The sequence below is a fragment of the Balaenoptera borealis genome (genome assembly GCF_965194805.1).
Source record: "Balaenoptera borealis genome assembly, chromosome: 11".
Taxonomy (NCBI): Eukaryota; Metazoa; Chordata; class Mammalia; order Artiodactyla; family Balaenopteridae; genus Balaenoptera; species Balaenoptera borealis.
In genome coordinates, this window is record NC_138868.1 from 3204411 (window position 1) to 3222713 (window position 18303).

Here is an 18303-nt window from a genome sequence, read left to right on the forward strand (position 1 = left end):
GCCTGTAGCTGGTGGATGATCCCCACCAGAGCCCGGTGCCTCCGGCCATCACTCACAGTTCTCGGTTTCCTTCAACCAAGACACACACCACTTCTCGGGTCCCCAGGCAGCAGGGTTCTTCACGTTCCCCCACTGATGTTTACTCTCAGGTTTCATCATCTCAACTGACGAAGTTGTTCTTCATACTCCTTCTGGGCAGGCGTTTGATTCAAACATCTAAGTCCATTAATAGCAATGTCACACTACGGCTGGGTCCTGCGAGCAGGCTGAGAGCCACAATTTTCCCGGTTATCGTTCGGTGTGGGTGTAAGTTAGTTACGGGGACAGCTCCCACTACTCCTCAGAGGAATGTCGATGGGCCAGTCTCGGTAGAGAGAAGCACGCCGACGCCACCGTCCTTTAATGGGGCACCCATCAGTAGTGGCGTTCAAAGAGCACCCCAGCTGAACAGAGATTCCTTACAAGTTCCCCGTTTCCGGTGGACGTACGTACACACATACCTGCAAGTATTACGTGCTTGAAAGTCTCAAGGCAATGTTTAAAACTGGCTCCGTCCTGTAATAGTACCGGTCTTTAGCTGCTAGGTTATGTGGAAGTACAACAATGAAGATGTTTATCGCTGTGTTTCATATTTTACAAAACACTTGGACGTGGGTGAGTAATCTTTCTAACAGCTGCTGGAGAGCATGTATAATTATACCCATTTTTCAGAAGGGGAAATGGAGACTCAAGAGAGGCCAAGCGGCTTGTCCATGTGCACAGCCAGCAGAAGACAGAGCCAGGACCAGGCCAAGGTCTTCTGACTGGCACTTCCCACCGCTAGCGATGTCTGAAGTATGGAAGATGCAGAAGGGCACCAACTCTAGGGCTGCTCGGGCCAGTGGGGCAGCCTGCACGGCACCGTGCTCCCCGGAGCACTCCCACCCAGGAGACCAGGGGCCTCTGAACGGCATTCAGATCGTAGGCCTCCCCAGCTCCTCTCCTGGCTGGGTGAGCTCCTTGGGGCTCACAGGAGAGGGGGTCTCCGAGTTGCAGGGGTCTCTAGGGTTTCCCTGGGTGGGAGGGGCCTCAGAGCAGGGATCAGCAGGCAGAATCCTGTCGGACTTCTTGAGAGCAGCTGCAAGACCGATTCTGTCCGACCCAAGCTCAGCTGCCAGGAACAGCCACCTCCAGTCTCTTCTGTTATTCATACCCCAGTCCATCACGGCACAAGCATTAGCTGGCATGTTATGCACTCACCAAATGCCGGGCATCGTGCGGCACAGGCACCAGAGGCAGGGCCTGAACCTGCTCCCACGGTGCAGATGAGCGAACCGGGGGTCAGAGAGGTGAAGCCCTTGGCCACAGGCACTCGGCTGGAAGGCACAGAAGCACTCCGACCTACGGAGCTGCCTCAGGGTTCGACTCCTCCCCTCTCGCTGGAGCCAGGGATTAGCCTGGAAGAAAGGCGCTGCTACCTAACCGAACATCCGCAGGGCCGAGCTCACCGGGGCAGGGCTATTCTCAGGCCTTCGGAACCCCCCTTGAGTCCAGCTGAGCACCCAGAAGTCTTCTCTGCTTACCTGGTGACTGATAATCTGCAAGGGTGGTCACCAGGCGGCCTCCAGCACTGGTGACCTCCCCGAGGAGGTTTCCCCTCCCCTTCCCTACTCACTGCTAAGGGCTACACTGAGTTGGACCAGGAATAGGTCGGCCTGAGGCCCAAGGACAAGGAGAAAGGTCAGTCACTGCAGGCACTAAGCTGGACACTCGCCTGCCTACTCTGGCTTTTCCGATCTCACGGCCTCATCGGGCAAAGCCCAGTGGACGTGAGCTGCAGCCAGGAGGTGGACTGACCAGGGTAAGCAGGGGGCAGCTGCTCGGCAGAGCCACCGGAGCGGGTGACCGAGCACCGGGCACCGGGCACCAGGTCCTTCTCATGAGCAGGCAGCACTCAACTACATTCTCCTTCTCTCACACACACTCACTCCCTGGGACAGGCCTCCGCTTCGCTGGGTCGTGCCTTCATTGAGAGGCCTGGGATTCAGCCATTCAGGCATCAGACAAAGCCCAGGACACTCCCAGCCAGGGCTCACCTGCTTGGGTGTCTCATCGCTACTTTTAAACGCATCTACAAATTACGAGCTGTGAATGGCCCTGGGCAACATGAGGCACGAAACTGGATGAAGGAAATTCCTAGTAAGGGAAAAGAAATGAGTTTTTCTAGGGAAAACTGAAAACCGGCCATGCTCTTTGAAACGACAGACAAGCAGCAGTGCAAACACCCCATTTCCACAGAAAGAAGTTCGATCGCCAAAGAAAGGGACAGTTTTTTGAGCTGCTCCACAATCGTTTGTCCGCTAAGAGGGCAGAAACCTCAGGTGACCCTGCCCCTTTGTAAGTTACTTTTGCCCTCGGGTTCTTTCTTAACTCTGAGGTGCGGTGACCCCAGGCAGGGTCAGGAAGAAGAGGACATTGAGCGACTAGGCCCTTGTTTACTGGGGTACATCTGACTTAACCTGAGTCGTGCGTGGGTTTCTGCTATCACGTGTCCCCCGAAATCAGGGACGACACGGGCTCTGCCGACATCCTGACTACAGACGTGTTGGCGAAAAGAAGACGATCACGTCATTTTCTTTACTACCTAGCGTTCGCGGCGTCCCCCCAGTCCTGATCCGGAAACACCTCCTAAGAACGAGGCCTCTGGGGTGATCGGCTGCTTCTCCGACTCAGCACCGCCCCAAGCTGCCCCACGGGCTGGAGGCCCGGCACAGGCGCTTGGCGCCCTGCAGGCCCGGACCTTCCCTGCAAAGCTCAGAGCGCGAGAGGATGACCGCGAGCGGCCGGAGAGGCGCGAGAGCACTGCCGACACCCGCGAGCACGGCCTTCCCCTGCAGCGGGCGGCCCGCCGGGCCGAGCCCTTTGGAACTCTAGACACACGAGCAGCGCTCCCCTCGTTTCAGGGCACCTGGTGTTTTCCATAAAGTCACAGAGCCGGGTGAGGTTCCCCAGGTACAGAGCTGGGAAGCCAAATGAGCCAGAGCCCAGCCCCGTGGCCTCCTGAGGGCTTCTTTGTAGGAGCCCAGGGTCAGGCCTGAGGGGGAACAGTAACAAAAGGGGTGCACAGTCAACGAGGCCAGGGCCCCGGGAAGCTGGGCGCAGATTTAGTCACAAACTGTTCACTGGACCAGGGGTTATTGACTACCTCAGTGTGCCAGGCATCGGGCTGGGCCCCAGGATTCCTCACTGAACAAGAAAACATTCAAGGTCTCTCCTCCTCTGAAGGGCTACATTCGCAAGGAGGAATGGATAAATAATAAACAAGACGAACCCAAAGTGCGCAGGCACTGCAAAGGGATGAAGATGTCCCAACGAGTCAGCGACCATGGGCAGGACGGAGGTGACCCTCCTTAGGGAAGTGGCATTTGAACCACCTGAAGTACTCAACGGAGCCAGCTGGGCAGAAATGCAGGAGCAGAGCATCCCGGGCACCAGGACCAGCAAACACGAAGCCCAGGCACTGGAAAGTGCTCTCCACGCTGAAGAGACTGGCCAGACCCGAGGGAGGGCTGGCGGGGGAAGGGTCCCCGAGGGGCCCCGCGCGCCGAGGGGAAGGGCTGGGTTGCGTCTGCGTGGTGGCAGCCATCGAGGGCTCGAGCAAAGGCTCGGCCTGGACTGACTCTCGTTTCATGAAGGTGACCCAGCAGCTATGCAGTCAGGTGGGTCACAGTGACACATGGGAGCCCATGAGCAGGCCCATGTGGGGTCCCGGGGCCTCTGCTCCGGAGACAGCGGGTAGATGATGGAGTCTGACACGTGCACTTTGACCCAAAACAAAGGGGCTTGACCTAGGAAACCCCGGCATCGTTTTTGAAGCAAGATAAATCTGTCCTTTGTCAGCACTGCAGGGGAGCGGAAGGTCGGTGTGGGTTTGGCTTTCATTCTCTGGCTGTTGGGAGGAGGGTCAGAGCAGTGAGCGGATGCCTGCGGGGGACCCACTGGCTTCCGTCCAGGGTGCCGGCAGCGGCTCAACCCCCCGGGAGCCCCTCTGGTTCACCCAGACTGGCCTTCGCTTCCGGGAGGCAACGGCGGCGCTCCAGGTCCCCCGGGGGGTCCGGGCCGCTTGCAGGGGAGCGCCAGCCGGTTCTCAGGCGATGCCCTCCGGCTTCTGGCTGCCCCTGCCTGGCCTGGCCAGTGGCACCAGCTCCTCGCTGGCTCTCCGCAGTATTATCCTGAGAGCCTCTTGGTTTTAAAATAAATCTGTCTGGGTTGTTAAAAAATGACCTCTGCCCAGCCGGCCCCAAAGCACAGACTTCAAAGCTGACTCGGTAACAGAAGCTGCTTAATGGCACTTTCATCACCTCAGCGCCGTCACGGAGGCTTTACCATTTCACGGCAGCAACTGAAACGTTCAGGCAGTGTCAGGGACTGGAATCGTGGATAAGGCGGTGGACACCAGGGAGGGTGGTCGTGAAGCTCGCTGTCGCCTGTTTCCTCGTACACGGGTTCGTGAAGGGGCTCCTCTGGTCCGGCTGCAGCATTTTATCCTTCAAGTCTGATTCTCACGCTCTCAGTTCCCAGTCTGGACGCCAGGACCAGTCAGCCAAAGTGTATCAGGGGATGGGTACCTCCCGCTGGAAACTGGGTGCCTTCCCACCTGCTCAGATGTGTCGAGAGGGCTGCTGAAGCCGAGGCAGCCCCCTGCCCCCGCCCAGTTCCGACCCCGTCTGCTTGGCCGAGTCACGTCACTTCCTGATCTGGGAAACCAGCTTCCCACATCCAGCCGCCGTTCTGCGGGCCAGGCCCGGGACTGCAGACACACAGGGCCTCGCGGTGCTCAGAGCCGGGAGCCAGGGCCAGGCTCAGGCCTTGTGCAGGTCTGTTAACGCCTCGGGCCACTTTCCCCGTCTTTTGAACCACCGACCTTTGCAGGTGCTATAAAGATAGAAACTAAGAAGAGAGCAGTTTGGAAACAAGTGCCATTTGACACGCAAGACAGGGGTTCCTCACGAAAACCCTACAGTCACTAGAAGGCAGAGGTCCGGCGGGCGTGCTGGAGAGAGGCTTGTGCGGGACGGGTCCGGAACCCCAGCACCGGCTCGCTGAGCGGCCTCTGGCCCACAGCCCGTCACTGCTCGACAGCCGAACTGCATTTGTGAACACCATGGGAAGGCCGCTTGAGTCCTCACTTCCCCGACCCCACTCAACTCAGCTGACCGATAAACTAACGGCGCCTCTCGGGGTGTCAGTTAACCCTCCATTTCTGTTTTAATCCTCACATTCCCATAGGGATTGGATTTAAGAGGCAGGATAGAGAGTAACAGCCCAAGAGAGGGCGTGTGTGTGCGAGTGTGTATGTGTCTGTGTTCTAAATCGGGGCAACAGTTTCTTGTGTGTTCCGCCCGGGAACCCAGTGGTTGCTTAGCAACATAATGATCTCTGCAACCAGGAGATCCAGTGAATGATACCCGCCTGATTAACTGAGAGTCAGTCAAGCCGCTGAGAAGGAGGGCAGGGTGGACCGGCCCCGGGCAGGCCTCCACTCGGCTCCTCAAACACGCTGGTTCTTTTCCACGGCGACAGTCCGCAGGGCCGTGGGTGGCCCCAAGCATGGGGCCAGATCTGACAACCCCCTTTATTAGCTGCCGGGCTCTCCTCTCTCGGTGTAGACTTGACGCAAAGCACGGCCTCCCCCAACCAGGAACGCTGATCTGTCCTTCCTAAGCTGCAGGAGACAAAGGCAGCCCGGGAGCCCAAGTCTGGCTATCAGCACTGGGCTGGCTCTCAGGGGACTTCAAGCAGAGGCTGACGTCATCCTCCTTCTTAACATTTTCCTGGATGCTTCTCTTTATGTTCACATCATCCCCAGCCAGGGAAGGCACGGTTGTGAGCTTCCCATGCTAAACACGAAAGCGACGCCCCTTGGCGTTCTCTTCCGGGCAGCTCTGTGCTCTGCCCGCTCCACTCGGTGGCCGGAAGAGGAGCAGCACAGGTAGACTCTCGGCCAGCATCTGTGCCATCACTTTAATTTCATCCATCGAAAAAAGCTTCTTTTTTTAACTGTAATTAATTTTGCAGTGTTGTCTCAATCCATTCCATTTTGTCATTTCCATTTGCTCCCATGATGGGTGGTAACAGAAGAGGGTCGTGCTGAACAGAAGTAAGTGCCGTGTGCAGAAAGCTCTTCTCTCTGGTGTGTTCTCCTGTCCCTCGTTCTCACTGCCCACCCATCTGTTTGCTTCTGACGACACACACAGCTGCCTGCAGAGCCTTCCTTTTAAAAAACATCCCAACTACCTGGGAATCGCTGGGGTGTTCCCACAGGAGGGTAGTGCTGACACCCACCTCTGGCTCAGAGAGGCCCACTGTTACAGGCTGCTGGGTTTAGAGCAGTCGCTGTCACTTCGGGGGATTAACTTGCCTCTGCTTCACAAAGCCCGACGAACAAGGTCACTTCCCAACTGTACTGCCCCAGTCGACCCAGTTAGGGTCACAGGCCCAGCGCCACGCAAAGTCACCTTAGAGGAAGTGCCACGTGCTCCTGTGAGATACTGACCCGCTTCACAAAAAACCCCTCTCCCGCCTGAAGGTCCTAATTAACAACTCAAACCCCCTCTGGGTGGAGCTGCTTTACCACCTCAGCTTAGCTGTTGTCTCAAAGTGGTTCAAATGAGCCTTCCCCAGACAGGTGTGCCCACAGGCGTGGGGCAGGCACGGAGGGGAGACGGGCCCTCCGGAGTGGGAACTGGGGAGCATCTTTCAGTCCTACTTGAGCACCAGAATTTGCAGGTTAAATCCTAAATCCCCGCTGTACGCACGGCCCACCTCTCTCTCTCCAGGACCGAGGTCTGGGGACCGGAGGGGTGGCTCCCGCTTCTTGCGGGTGACGCCCTGGACCAGGAAGGCTCCTGTTTCTTGATTCTGAGTAACAAGCCTGGCAGTAGCGGAGGGGTCATCCTCAGAGTCTCGCCTGGGGCTGCCTTTACCTGCTGGTGCCCAGTACACCAGTACAACCAGTGACCAAGGCCCCTGGAAGTTCTCAACAGGGGTCTCCTCTGTGTAACAGATCCGGCCCTGGAGCCCCTGGCCCTCCAGGAAACCGTATCCGAACGCCCGGTGGGGGATGGGGGCCCCAGCCGCGTGCACCCCCCGCCCCTGGAAATGCTCCTCCTCAGGACAGGATCGAAGCCTGAGTCAGCACAGGTCCCCCCCTCAGACCTGCTGCTGCTTCCTCACGCGGAGATGCCATACTCGACGTAGCATCGAGTGGGGAAGTGTCACCAGGCTGAGAGGCACCTCGGTAACCAACTGGTAGTTTCACCCAAATGTATATCCGTGGCAGAGAAAACAGACAGACAGCAGCAAAAGGACAGTCCAGAGCGCAGACAGACTGGGGCCCCGGCTCCGGCTCACTCCCGCCCGTGAATAAAGCTCCTCGTCCCGACCCTGACCCTGACCCTGACCCTTTCACGCTGGCGCGGCGGCGTCTGTGAGCGCCCCCAGGGAGCCGCGGGGCTTCCCACGCACTGAAACAGGGCCAGCCCGCGCGGTGCCCTTCCCTGCGCTTGTCCTTTAAGCCAAAAAGCCTCAGCTCTGGCAGGCGGTTAAGAGGGAGGGTCTCTCCTCAAGGGTGCCCCTCCCTCTGCTTGCTGAAATGGAGGCAAAACATGCCACTTCCTCAGGCGGTACTGGTGTGGCACAGACACGCCCCGGCCAGGGAGCAGGACTTGGTTCGGGCCGTCTCCAGGTCTCCCGCCCCCCCCCCCCCAACAACCTGCCAGGCTCCGGTGAGTGGCCGCCCCGTGTGCTCTGGTGCCTCCCGCTCGTGTCCCCCCACCCCGCCCCACCCCCGGCATGGCAAAGCGTTTGCTCACTGCCGGTGCACCTGCCGTCAGACGCTCTGGTGTGGTTTGGGTGTCTCCCGCCCCCTCCTCGGGACGTGGTGAGCGGACTTGTGATGGTTTTCTCTGTTGCTGCCGTTTCAGAGGCCCAGAGGTCATGAGCACCGTCTCAGGTACACGGAGCACGACGGTCACCTTCACGGTTCGCCCTGGGACCTCCCAGCCCATCACCCTGCAGAGCCGGCCCCCAGACTATGAGAGCAGGACCTCAGGACCAAGACGTGCCCCCAGCCCCGTGGTCTCGCCCACAGAGCTGAACAAAGAGATCCTGCCTGCGCCCCCGTCCGCTGCCGCCGCGGTTCCCTCTCCCACCCTCTCGGATGTCTTCGGCCTCCCAAGCCAGCCCCCTCCCGGGGACCTGTTTGGCTTGAACCCAGCGGGACGCAGCAGGTCGCCATCCCCCTCCATACTGCAACAGCCAATCTCCAATAAGCCTTTTACAACTAAACCTGTCCACCTGTGGACCAAACCAGACGTGGCGGACTGGCTGGAAAGTCTCAACTTGGGCGAGCATAAAGAGGCCTTCATGGACAACGAGATCGACGGCAGCCACCTCCCGAACCTCCAGAAAGACGACCTCATAGACCTGGGCGTGACTCGGGTCGGGCACAGGATGAACATAGAAAGGGCTCTGAAACAGCTGCTGGACAGATAAGGGTGGCTGCGCTTTTCCTTTACAGACTCCTTGTTATAAATAGAGATGGGCTTGCACTGAAGTGTCTGGATGGCGAGCGCCAACCCCGTTCCGCGGGCTGGTCTCCTGCTACCCAGAGAAATGCCGTGTGTCCCTGGCGTGGCTGAGCAGGGGCCTTCAACCCCCCGGCTCTCTGTGTGGGCTCCTTGGGCTGTTTCTGTCAAAGAGGGGACCAGGGGAGGGAGAGCTTCTAAGGTGGAAAGGTGCGCAGCTTGCCTCCTGCACGCAGGCGACCTGACCTCACGAGGCCCAGGAGATGCCCGCCGCCGCGCGGGCCCCTTGCTCCTGCAGGCAGACCCCACTGCACTCTAGACACATACCTCCCGCGGCCTCCTCTGCCGTCCGGCAGCTCCGCCCGGGCCCGGGCGCAAGGCCTTCCTCAGCCTGCGGCCCCCTCGAGGGCACTCACGCCCACGTGCTCCTTTCCTTCCTGGACTTGGCTCGCAGCGAGATGCCCGCGGATGTGTGTAGCCGGTGCCCCTTTGGAAGGTAGAGAAACTTTCCTCCCGTGGATCCTTTACCCCGTCTCCTCCGACGTGCACCCGTGGTTCTCTGGCCATGAGGTTCTTGGCAGTGGTGGGTTGTCCGAATGGGATCGTGCCCAGCTTTGCTTAGCTTTCTTTCTTTCTTTCTGCAAATCTGTTAGCATAATTCCAAAGTGGCCAAACAGATGTCACATGGAGTTAGTCAAAGCACAAAGTCACGATTCCAAGGAGGAGGGAGACCTGGCCGTGGGAAGCAGCCGGCGTGCAGCTGCTGGGCCCAGAGTGTCCGCAGGAGGGGAGCAGCTGTCTGCCAGGAGCAGCTCCCCAGGAGCGTGGGAAGGGGCTTCTCTGCCTTTCGGCCTTTTTTAAAATCGAAAGCGTGTTGAATTCTGCAAAGATCAGAGCAGGCAAGCAACCACTTTGACACGCAGGATGACACAGGGCTCACGGTGGGCGTGTGCCGCGGCCACCCCCAGTTCTGAGCCCGGCCAAGGGGAAGCATCACAGCTGAGACAGCCCCTTTGTCCCCCCGAGGCCAAGGAAGACGGGACTTAGGAGCTTCTCCCCTTTTCCTCTGAGCGTCCAGGAATCCCACCAGCTTGTCTTAATAGTACAGCAGGTTTTCTTGAAAACCCAGCGGGTGTGGCGCAGAGACAGAACCCAGGGTGAGGGTGCAATGCAGATGAAGGAAGGAAGGGCAGAGCAGAGAGGTCTCGTGGGCCGCCAGTCCGGCCTCCGGCAAGGCTTTCTTGGGCCCCGCCGCATTCTTTCCCCTGGAGCCCCTCCCCTGTAACAGTACCTCTGATGTCCAAGGGAGGTCGCCACGGGCACACGAGCCACAGGACACTCAGTCAGGGGTCAGCATGCTCTCCCACATATGGAAGAAACTCGAATATCAGGTTTTTGGCTTTTATTATGATTTCAGAACTAGCCTAGCCCATCTCTAATTATAAAAACATGGTTTGTTTTTTTTCCTTTTTTTCTTTATGCTCACAATCAAGTGTCTGATTAGGTCTGGAACAGCTCTAGAATGAATACGTAAAATTTAGCGATTTAAAATCATCTCTTTCTTTACTGCAAGTTTAAATAGTTGTACAGATAGTTTATAAGCACAATATTTTAAGAAAAAAAAGTGGCTGGTCTACTAGGCAGCCTTTGTGCCACTTCAGTGCTAGAAAGTTAAAGAAAAAAAAACTTTTGTGATTTAATAATACTATTTCTGTGGAATAATTATAAAAGTATGACCTTTTTAAATCAACCTTATTTGGATGCATCTGAACCAGCAGAGCTGTGTTATATTTTCTATCTTTGCTAGAACTTCGTCATCGAAGGACAATTATTTCTTCAAAAGTGGTTGTAATTCACAATGCAGCAGTTTCTCCCAAAACACACACTCTCACCACACACCCCGTCTTTCCAGCCACATGCCCCTGAATTGGAAACTGAGTTTCGGACCTTCTTTTCCAAAACCTTCTGCAGGTCCATCTTTGTATCTGAAAGATCCATTCCAACTTGAAATCAATTGAATATTAAGGCGCTTTACTTCCGTGTACTTTCAATTTTTCCATCATGAGATGAACAAATGTTACCCTAGAGAAATTTCAAGCCAAGATACTACAGGTGGCCTGCTGAGGCTGCCCGATAGTTCAGAAAATGTAAAATGGTGGTTTGGCCATTATCTGTCTTCCATTTGGTGATACTGCAAAATCCAGTAAGTACACCACCTCACCGTGGCTCTTTTTTCCTTTGCCTACTGTTGGTATTACCTCTCTGCTCGGTGCCAGGCAAAATGCTAGACAGGACGAGAGTAAAGGAGGCCGCGGGTAGACGGTAACCAACGGCAACTTGGGGGCGCTGGGGTTACTGAACTTTGGTAACCAGAAGGTGAGAGCTGGCTGCTACTCCCTTTCTTAGAGAGACTTCAAGTCACGTGCAACTGACCGGAAGCAAGCAGACTGAGAGACGAAAGAGCTGGTGACATCGGTTGTTTCACACTGTCTTACTGTAGAAAAGTAACAGGACCCATCAGAACCTGCCCTGACCGACAAAATAAACACATTGCCAAGACGAATCAGTCTCTAGCTCTATTCGCCAGGTTTGCTACAGAAAGCAATAGTTCCTCATTTAAACCACCGCCCACTGTTCTCCCCCTTGGGACATGTCAGGACCAGGCCCTACCCTATGCCCCCCTTTAATGGTGAAACAGATGTTAAACTGCTCATATAAAGATCATGTTAATACTATTCCAGGTTTTAAAAAGATCCACTTTTGTTATATACTGTAATTTAAATAAATTGCATTTACATGCCTAGTTTCTGTAATATTGTGTATACAAAACCAAAATTGCTCAAAATGTAAATTATGTATACCTGCCAAGATACCTTCTCCAGGGTGTCTGTGCACATTTTAAGTAAATCCATATAATATAAAAATGACTCAATGTGACTGTTGATTTGCTGAACTTTACATATCACAAAGTGAATTATTTGTGGTACTTTAGTTAATAAAACAGTGATTTTTTTTTTTTTTTTCTGAGTTACTGAACAAGCAAGCATTACCCAAGGTGATCTGGCAATGACTTTTTGCGTGTGGGCCACAAATATTGATTTTTTCCCATTAACAAACTTTTTTGTTTGTTTTTTTTAGAAACATACTTTTCACACTATAGTTTGTGTAACGTGTTCGCATTATCTGTTTCTGTTACTTTTGTGCTTTTATTCTTTTTAGACCTTATTAAAAACAAAAAGAAAAAACAAGCTCCTGTAATTTGCACTTTCTCCCAATCCTTAAATCTCTTGTATGGCAACCAAAATTACTGTAAAACAAAAAATAATAAATATACTATTGCACTAAGGTTGTGGTTCTGATTGCAAACAGTGAAAACTTCCTGAATCAAACAACAAGTGGCCAAGCTTACAATCCAGCCACTTGACCTCTGTGAAGCTGACCAGACGGTAGCTTTCCTCAAAGAGTGAAGATTCGCCTTTCGGTGAGCTAATCTGCCTTGGCTCCACTTCCTTAAAGTTTTCTCAGTGTATGGGTGGAAACGAGTATTCTTTCAGAACTGGGAGAGCGTCACGGCGGGCGGACGTCTGCGAACACTGGCGCTCCTGTTTGTTTGGGACGGAAGCAGAGGGGCCTCCAGGAGGGCGAGCCGGATGCAAGCCTTCCCCCCAAGGGCACAGGCTCCCCGCACCCGTGGTCTTCTTGCCGTGGGGTCTGCAGAACCAGCCAGGCAGCCCCGCCGGCTGACACAGAGCCACAACGTTTCGGTGAACGAGGCAAGAGAACGCATCTTCTGGCCAAGAACTGAGCCCGGAAGACACGGGCTTATCCCTTCTGCTGGAGGGAAGCATATTTTCAACTTCAATACTGAACCTTCTCTTCCGGCTCACAGCAGTGAAAAGTCACTGTCTTTAGTTCCTGAACAGTTCCTTCTGTTCTGGCACATTCTCCTCTTGAACGGCAGCCACTCTGTTTCTATGTTCCTGAAAACTTCTCGGCCTCGTACCTTTTGTAGTTTACCCGCCCTGAACCCCCCCTGCTCCACCATCCAATGGTTCTTCCCAGACCCTAGCCACCACCCCCATCTTCACTGTCCAGTGGTTTCTTCCAGACCACTTCTTCCTGATGAATGTATCTGTTTGTCTTGTTAAGAAAAAAATAGACACTGGAAGACTTTTTCTTTTATCTGTACTTTATTTGATGCATTTTAATAACCAGTGAACTGGAATGTCTTCTGTATTTGTAGCTATCCACGTACACACGCAAGTAGGTGACAATTCCACAGTGGCTGGGTGACCACAGCGGCTGCATGCATACGGCCCTGCCCGTGCTTTGTGGGGAAGCGGGTAGTTTCCAGGCTTGTTTCTCAGACTTCAGCAGACCTGATCCCTTCGATTTATGATCCACGCCGTATCAGTGGTTTCGTTTCTTTATTGTTCCTGTAACCTGTTTCTACGTTTCACAGTCTTTACCGAGTTATGTTTAAAATTACAACATTCACTGTCCATTGCTTCTACTCTGGAACTCTTTGTTTATAGCAATTCTGAAACTTTAATATGAGCCTTCAAATAAATACAGAAACAAAAAAAAAAAAAAGGAAAAAAAAGCAAAGTGTGTGCCTTGGGTGTTTTGAACCTGATCTGCATAAAACCATATTGTACTCAAATGCTGTATATTTAATGAAAGGGTAAATATACCTTCACTGTATCAATGTAGCTGATAAAATAGTTATAGTGCCTTGGTTTCTGAACTGAGAAGCCCATATCAATGCACAACGAAAAGTAAAAAACAATTCGAGAAATGAAATGTTGAGAAGACCTAGACGTGATTCTGGAGCCTTCCTCATCATAAGACTGTGGGATATACACAGTCATTTAAGTTAAAAAAATAAAAAGAAAATTGAAATAAGATTGTGTTATCAATTAATTTTCCATTAAAAGTGCTCTCCACTACATCACTTTCAGTATTCTCATTTAGTTGAAATACAAAACATGGTTGAGAACTTCCAGGGATAAGAAAACGACATTTTTACCAAGAGTCCTGGGCTTTCAGACCTACTTCCCCACGTGCTGTGTCGCCCCCCAGTGGTACTTGTCGGTAATGCTTATCCAAGTCAGCAGTACCGATCCATCAACTCCACGTTTTGTGAAAAATAAACAAAGTGTTTGTTTTTGGTGATTGAGGTCACTCATCACAAAAGAATTACTTCCATCTTTCGTAAGCTATAGGCGTGGCAACACACAGTCTGTTTTTTAAAAGAAAGACGATGTGAGAAGTACATCGGTCGAGGTCTCAAGGCCCTCGTCTGCACGTTACGCTGCCCCGCACAGCCTTCGTCACCGTGCAGGCTGGGTGTGAGGTGCAGGAAGAACCGCTGCCCTGCCTGGGGCTAGACTAACCACAGCAGCAGTGAGGTCCGCGGGGCGGTGCCGCCCGTCTTCCGGGGCCCCTCGGCAAGCGGGCCGGACCCTCCCGGAGGCAGGGCAGACGCCACACGCTGTGTCCACGGCACGCCTCTGGGTTCTCCCGCCGGGTGCCTGTGCCTCTCCGCCTCACAAGACGATCAGTGGTGCTGCTGTTCACCGGGCCAAAGGCAACCAGATACCCAGGCTTTTTCATTTCAGTCAACAAACGTAGCCACCGTGGGAGAATCGGAACGGGGTGGCTGGGGAGACACGGCCGGGTTTCCCAGGGGGCGCTACTGCACACGCTGCTGCGGCCTCTGCTGGAGGTATGTACCAGCCCAAGAGCCAAAGGGGTGAGCCACCGACCACGGCCGCTGGGCAAGACAGACGGGCAGGCCAGCCCTGGGCCCCGCGTGAGATGGGGCCCCGGGAAACAGCCAGGTGAGCAGGACTGAGGTCGGAGACATCTGATCACTTGCCTGCATCTGGCGGCCGGCACACCCGTTCTGAGGCTCCAACACCTCAAGCCATCCTGCCACTGCCCACTCAGAGTCTTCCTTGCCAAGGAACTTAAACGGAATTAGATGTGTTCTTCAAACCCCAGAACACAGAGGGCAGGAAGGGAACACAGCCCTTAAAGCTCCAGGGAAGAGACCACAGCACAAGGCAGAAATCCATTACTCCTGTGCTGTGGTCTATGTGGTAATGGTCTAATCCATTACCTCCTGAGACGGGGTACAGGCTGGAAACAACAGTAAATCTCTCCACGCCAGGCACCATTCAGAGCACTGCACCCCTAGTGTCTAACAGAGCCGTGAGGCAGGAACAAACAGCCCCATTTTACAGATAAGGAGACAAAGTCTTGCCAAGGTCCACAGCGAGCGCAGGACCAGGACGTGCTGTAGAGCTTCCACAGCTACGCCCACTTGTAGGGAGGAACCCCAAGGAGTGCTGCTTGTGTCAGGATCTACCACTGGTGACAAGGACACATCACTCTGCCCCCCTCCAAATGCATCTGCAAAGAGCCAGGGGTCCAGGAGGCTGGGCAAGCTGGAGGATCCTCCCAGATGAAACCTCTCAGGGTTGTGAAAAAGGGAGATTTAATTCAGAGGCAACCCGGTTACCTTACTTCCCTTGGCTAGAATCAGGGAAGCCTGGACCTCAGGATCCCAGGTTTTCACAGTGCAAAGACATGGTATTTGTAAAATGACCCCCGGCTTTGAGCCACGTGACACGTGGCATCTGCTTTTATTCCCATCAGAATTCCCACTCAAAGCTGATTATCTCCTTTACCGAGGAGGAAACAGAGGCTCAGAGAGGGCAGATGCCACCTCCCGTGGGGCACAGCAGCTGGAGACTGTGAGTCCTAACGAGGGAGCGGCCCCGGCCCATTAAACTCATTAACTCTTCCTGCCCTGGCCCTGAGCTACCCCAATTCCTCCCAGCGCGTTCCTCTGTGGCCTAAGTCAGTCCAAGCCCGTCTCTATTGCTTGCAGCTGCAGCTTCCTGGCTGACACAGCACCTGACCCCGATGCCAGTGTGTTTTCTCCCACACCCTGCAGCCTCCTTCTGCAGTGAGAACTGGGGCAGCCCCTTCCTCTCCCTTCACTACCCCCCTCAGTGGCAGAGACAAAGGCCAATTGAAAAGGAGTCACCGAGCTGCAGAATGGGTTTGAAAATGAGTCTAACAGGCCCACACAGCTTTGAAGCTTCACATAAAGCCAAAGGCAGGGAGCGGCGGCTTCCTCCCTTGGCCTTGGAGCCTGCCATCTGGGCAAGCTAAAAATAAAGGCTCCTTTTTCAAGCAAGAGTTTATAAATGTGACCACAAAGGCCCTGATGAAGACATCAAGGCCCTGGAGAAAACCACATGGCCTGAAACCTTTAGCACCCCACCGGCTCGTCAGGAAAGCCCAGCTCTCCCTCTCCCACACAGGCACCAGTGACCAGCTTTTTCTGGCAGCGGCCAGGAGAACGAAGCGGAGAGTGTAGGGGCTCTTTATGGTGGCAGGGAAGGAGACCATAAAAGGAGAAGACTGGGTATAACACAAAGTACAGGCCGCCGTGTATTCACAGTGGCAACACACAAACAGAAACGGTCACGCGGCTCCCAGCCCTGCCATCCAGCCGCGCGCCCCCAGCGTCCCAGTGACCTGGGCCCGCCCACCTCTCCAAGCCTTTCCTCCTTGCTCACCTTTTGCTCCAGCCGCGCGCCCCCAGCGTCCCAGTGACCTGGGCCCGCCCACCTCTCCAAGCCTTTCCTCCTTGCTCACCTTTTGCTCCAGCTGCATCCCCACCTTTGGGCCTCCTCCGTGCCCAAACCTGGAATGTTCTTCCCCCTCTCTGCGTGGCGTGGACCACCAGTTTCAAGTAGAATCGCCCCAATCACACGCTCACATCTCCCCATTTTCTCTTTTCATGATGCTCATTACTACCTCAGATTGGCTTATTAATTTACTTATTGATTATCTGCCCCCAACAAACACACACACACACTTCTGGAAGATAAGCCCCACGAAAACAGTAGCTCTGCCTACCTCATGCCCCGCTGTCTCCCTGGCAAAGGCAATGTCTGCACAGGCCTTCTTCCAGGGGCCCCTAGTTGCCGCTCAAGCCTCGGGCCCACCGCAGCCATCCTGCAGCCACTCCGGCTCCTGAAGCTTCCATCTGGTCCTCAGAGACCTGGGAAAGACAGAGACTTCCCTAGTGCCTCCAGGGACTCCTCCCGAGCACTGCCTGCCCCTGTACTGACCCTTCTTGACCCCTGGCCGGGAAAGTTACTGGGAATCCTCCCCCGGCCCATCCATGTTTCTGCAGCCCGCGTCCTAACCGTCTGCGGCCCCGCCACCCCGTGAAACCAGGCACCTCCTCTATCTAGAGCGATATGCCTCCCAGGTCCTGCCCCAGTAGCGGCTGCTGGGGCAGAAATCAGAGCCGTTCCCAGGCGGAGGGGGTGGCAGCTCCTCCCCAGGGAGGCGGTGGGTCACCAGGTGGGGAGAGAGGCGCTTCCCAAATCCCTCACCAGCGGCTAAGCAGACGGCGCTGGACCGATGCCCGGGCTCAATCGCCTCCTGCCCTCTCCCTCGCCCGCCAAGGGCCTTTCACACAGGATGGGCCGCACCAGGCAGGTGGAAAGCACCAGCACCATGGGGGAACTCGGGGGGTGGCTGGGGGGACGGAATACCCCAGGGCCGGGGCTGGGAGCGCAGTGATTCTCCCAGAACCGGGCGTGTGGCTAACTAACCTCAATTCCCAGCTTCTGGAAGAAGGCGCCCGTTCTGCCGTCCGCTGGCGCAGAGCTGCTCCGTGGACCACAAAGGCGCCCGCGGTTGGCGGGGCCTGCGCCCTCCTTCGGGGCCCCAGGTAGCCCCGGGAGCCGCTGCCAGGCTCCAGGTGGAAATGGGCCGGAAAACGGAGTGCAGAGGGGTCACAGGGACCGGCCGGGCATCGAGGGGCTTCGCGCGCCATCTCGTCGGCCGCCTCCACCCCGCCCGCCCTGGGCACGGCCGATGTCGGAACCGCCTCCAGCCCGGGACGCCTGTGCCACCCCAGCCGCCATCCCCAGGGCCTGCACCGGTGCCCCAAGGCCCCGGCGGACCCAGAGGAGCCAGTGGACCCAGCAGACCCGCAGCCTAGCGTCGAGGTCCTCCGCTCTTCCCTTAGGCGGACGCTTGCGCAAAGCGCAGAGAACGCTGGGCCCGCGGGCCACGTGCCTCCTGTGAACCAATCACGACTGGCAAAAAAAGGACCGCGGCGCACGTGCCCCCGTGGACCAATCACGACTGCCAATAAAGGACAGAGGGGCACGTGCCCCATGGAGACCAATCATGACTGGCAAAGAAGTGTGAATCCATGATTAGCCCACCTGAAGTAGGCCGGGCAGCTTCTGACCAATCCGGAGGCCAGGAGGCGGGCCATGGACGAGGCGGCCCCGCCCACCTGGAACCTCGGCTCTGGAGACGTGGGCGTCTTGGCCTTCCTAGGCGCAGTGGGACTTGGGAGCTACAAGTGTTCTCCAGGAGCCAGCCCTGGGGGAAGCGGGGAGAGCAGCTGCGGAGGAGACCGAGAGCTCCACCCTGGCTCCCTTTCCTCAGCGAGGCCCATGTTCCCCCGCCCCCGCCTGTCCCCACGCCCACTCTCAGCTGCCAGGCCAGGGAGACTCCTCTGTCGTGGGGCTCAGACAGCCGTGCGACCCCCGCTTTTCCATTGGGAGGAGCACACCGTTGAGGGTCATTGTCGTAATAGATTTGTCGTTTTGAGTTTCAGGGCCTCACAACCACAGTGGGTGTATATGGAGAAAGAATTACTGCAGTCCTGCCGCCAGACTTTTAGCAC

General features: G+C 55.5%; 1 protein-coding gene across 1 annotated transcript in view; it reads left to right on the top strand.

The window, feature by feature from the left end:
• SHANK2 (SH3 and multiple ankyrin repeat domains 2) overlaps nucleotides 1-16095 on the top strand; it is a 478101-nt gene extending 462006 nt beyond the window's left edge. The window contains exon 26 of the mRNA XM_082342199.1: nucleotides 7965-16095. Within this exon, the coding sequence (XP_082198325.1) occupies nucleotides 7965-8535 (571 nt within the window). The 3' untranslated portion in view covers nucleotides 8536-16095. The remainder of the gene's footprint in view (nucleotides 1-7964) is intronic.
• Nucleotides 16096-18303: the final 2208 nt, after the last annotated feature.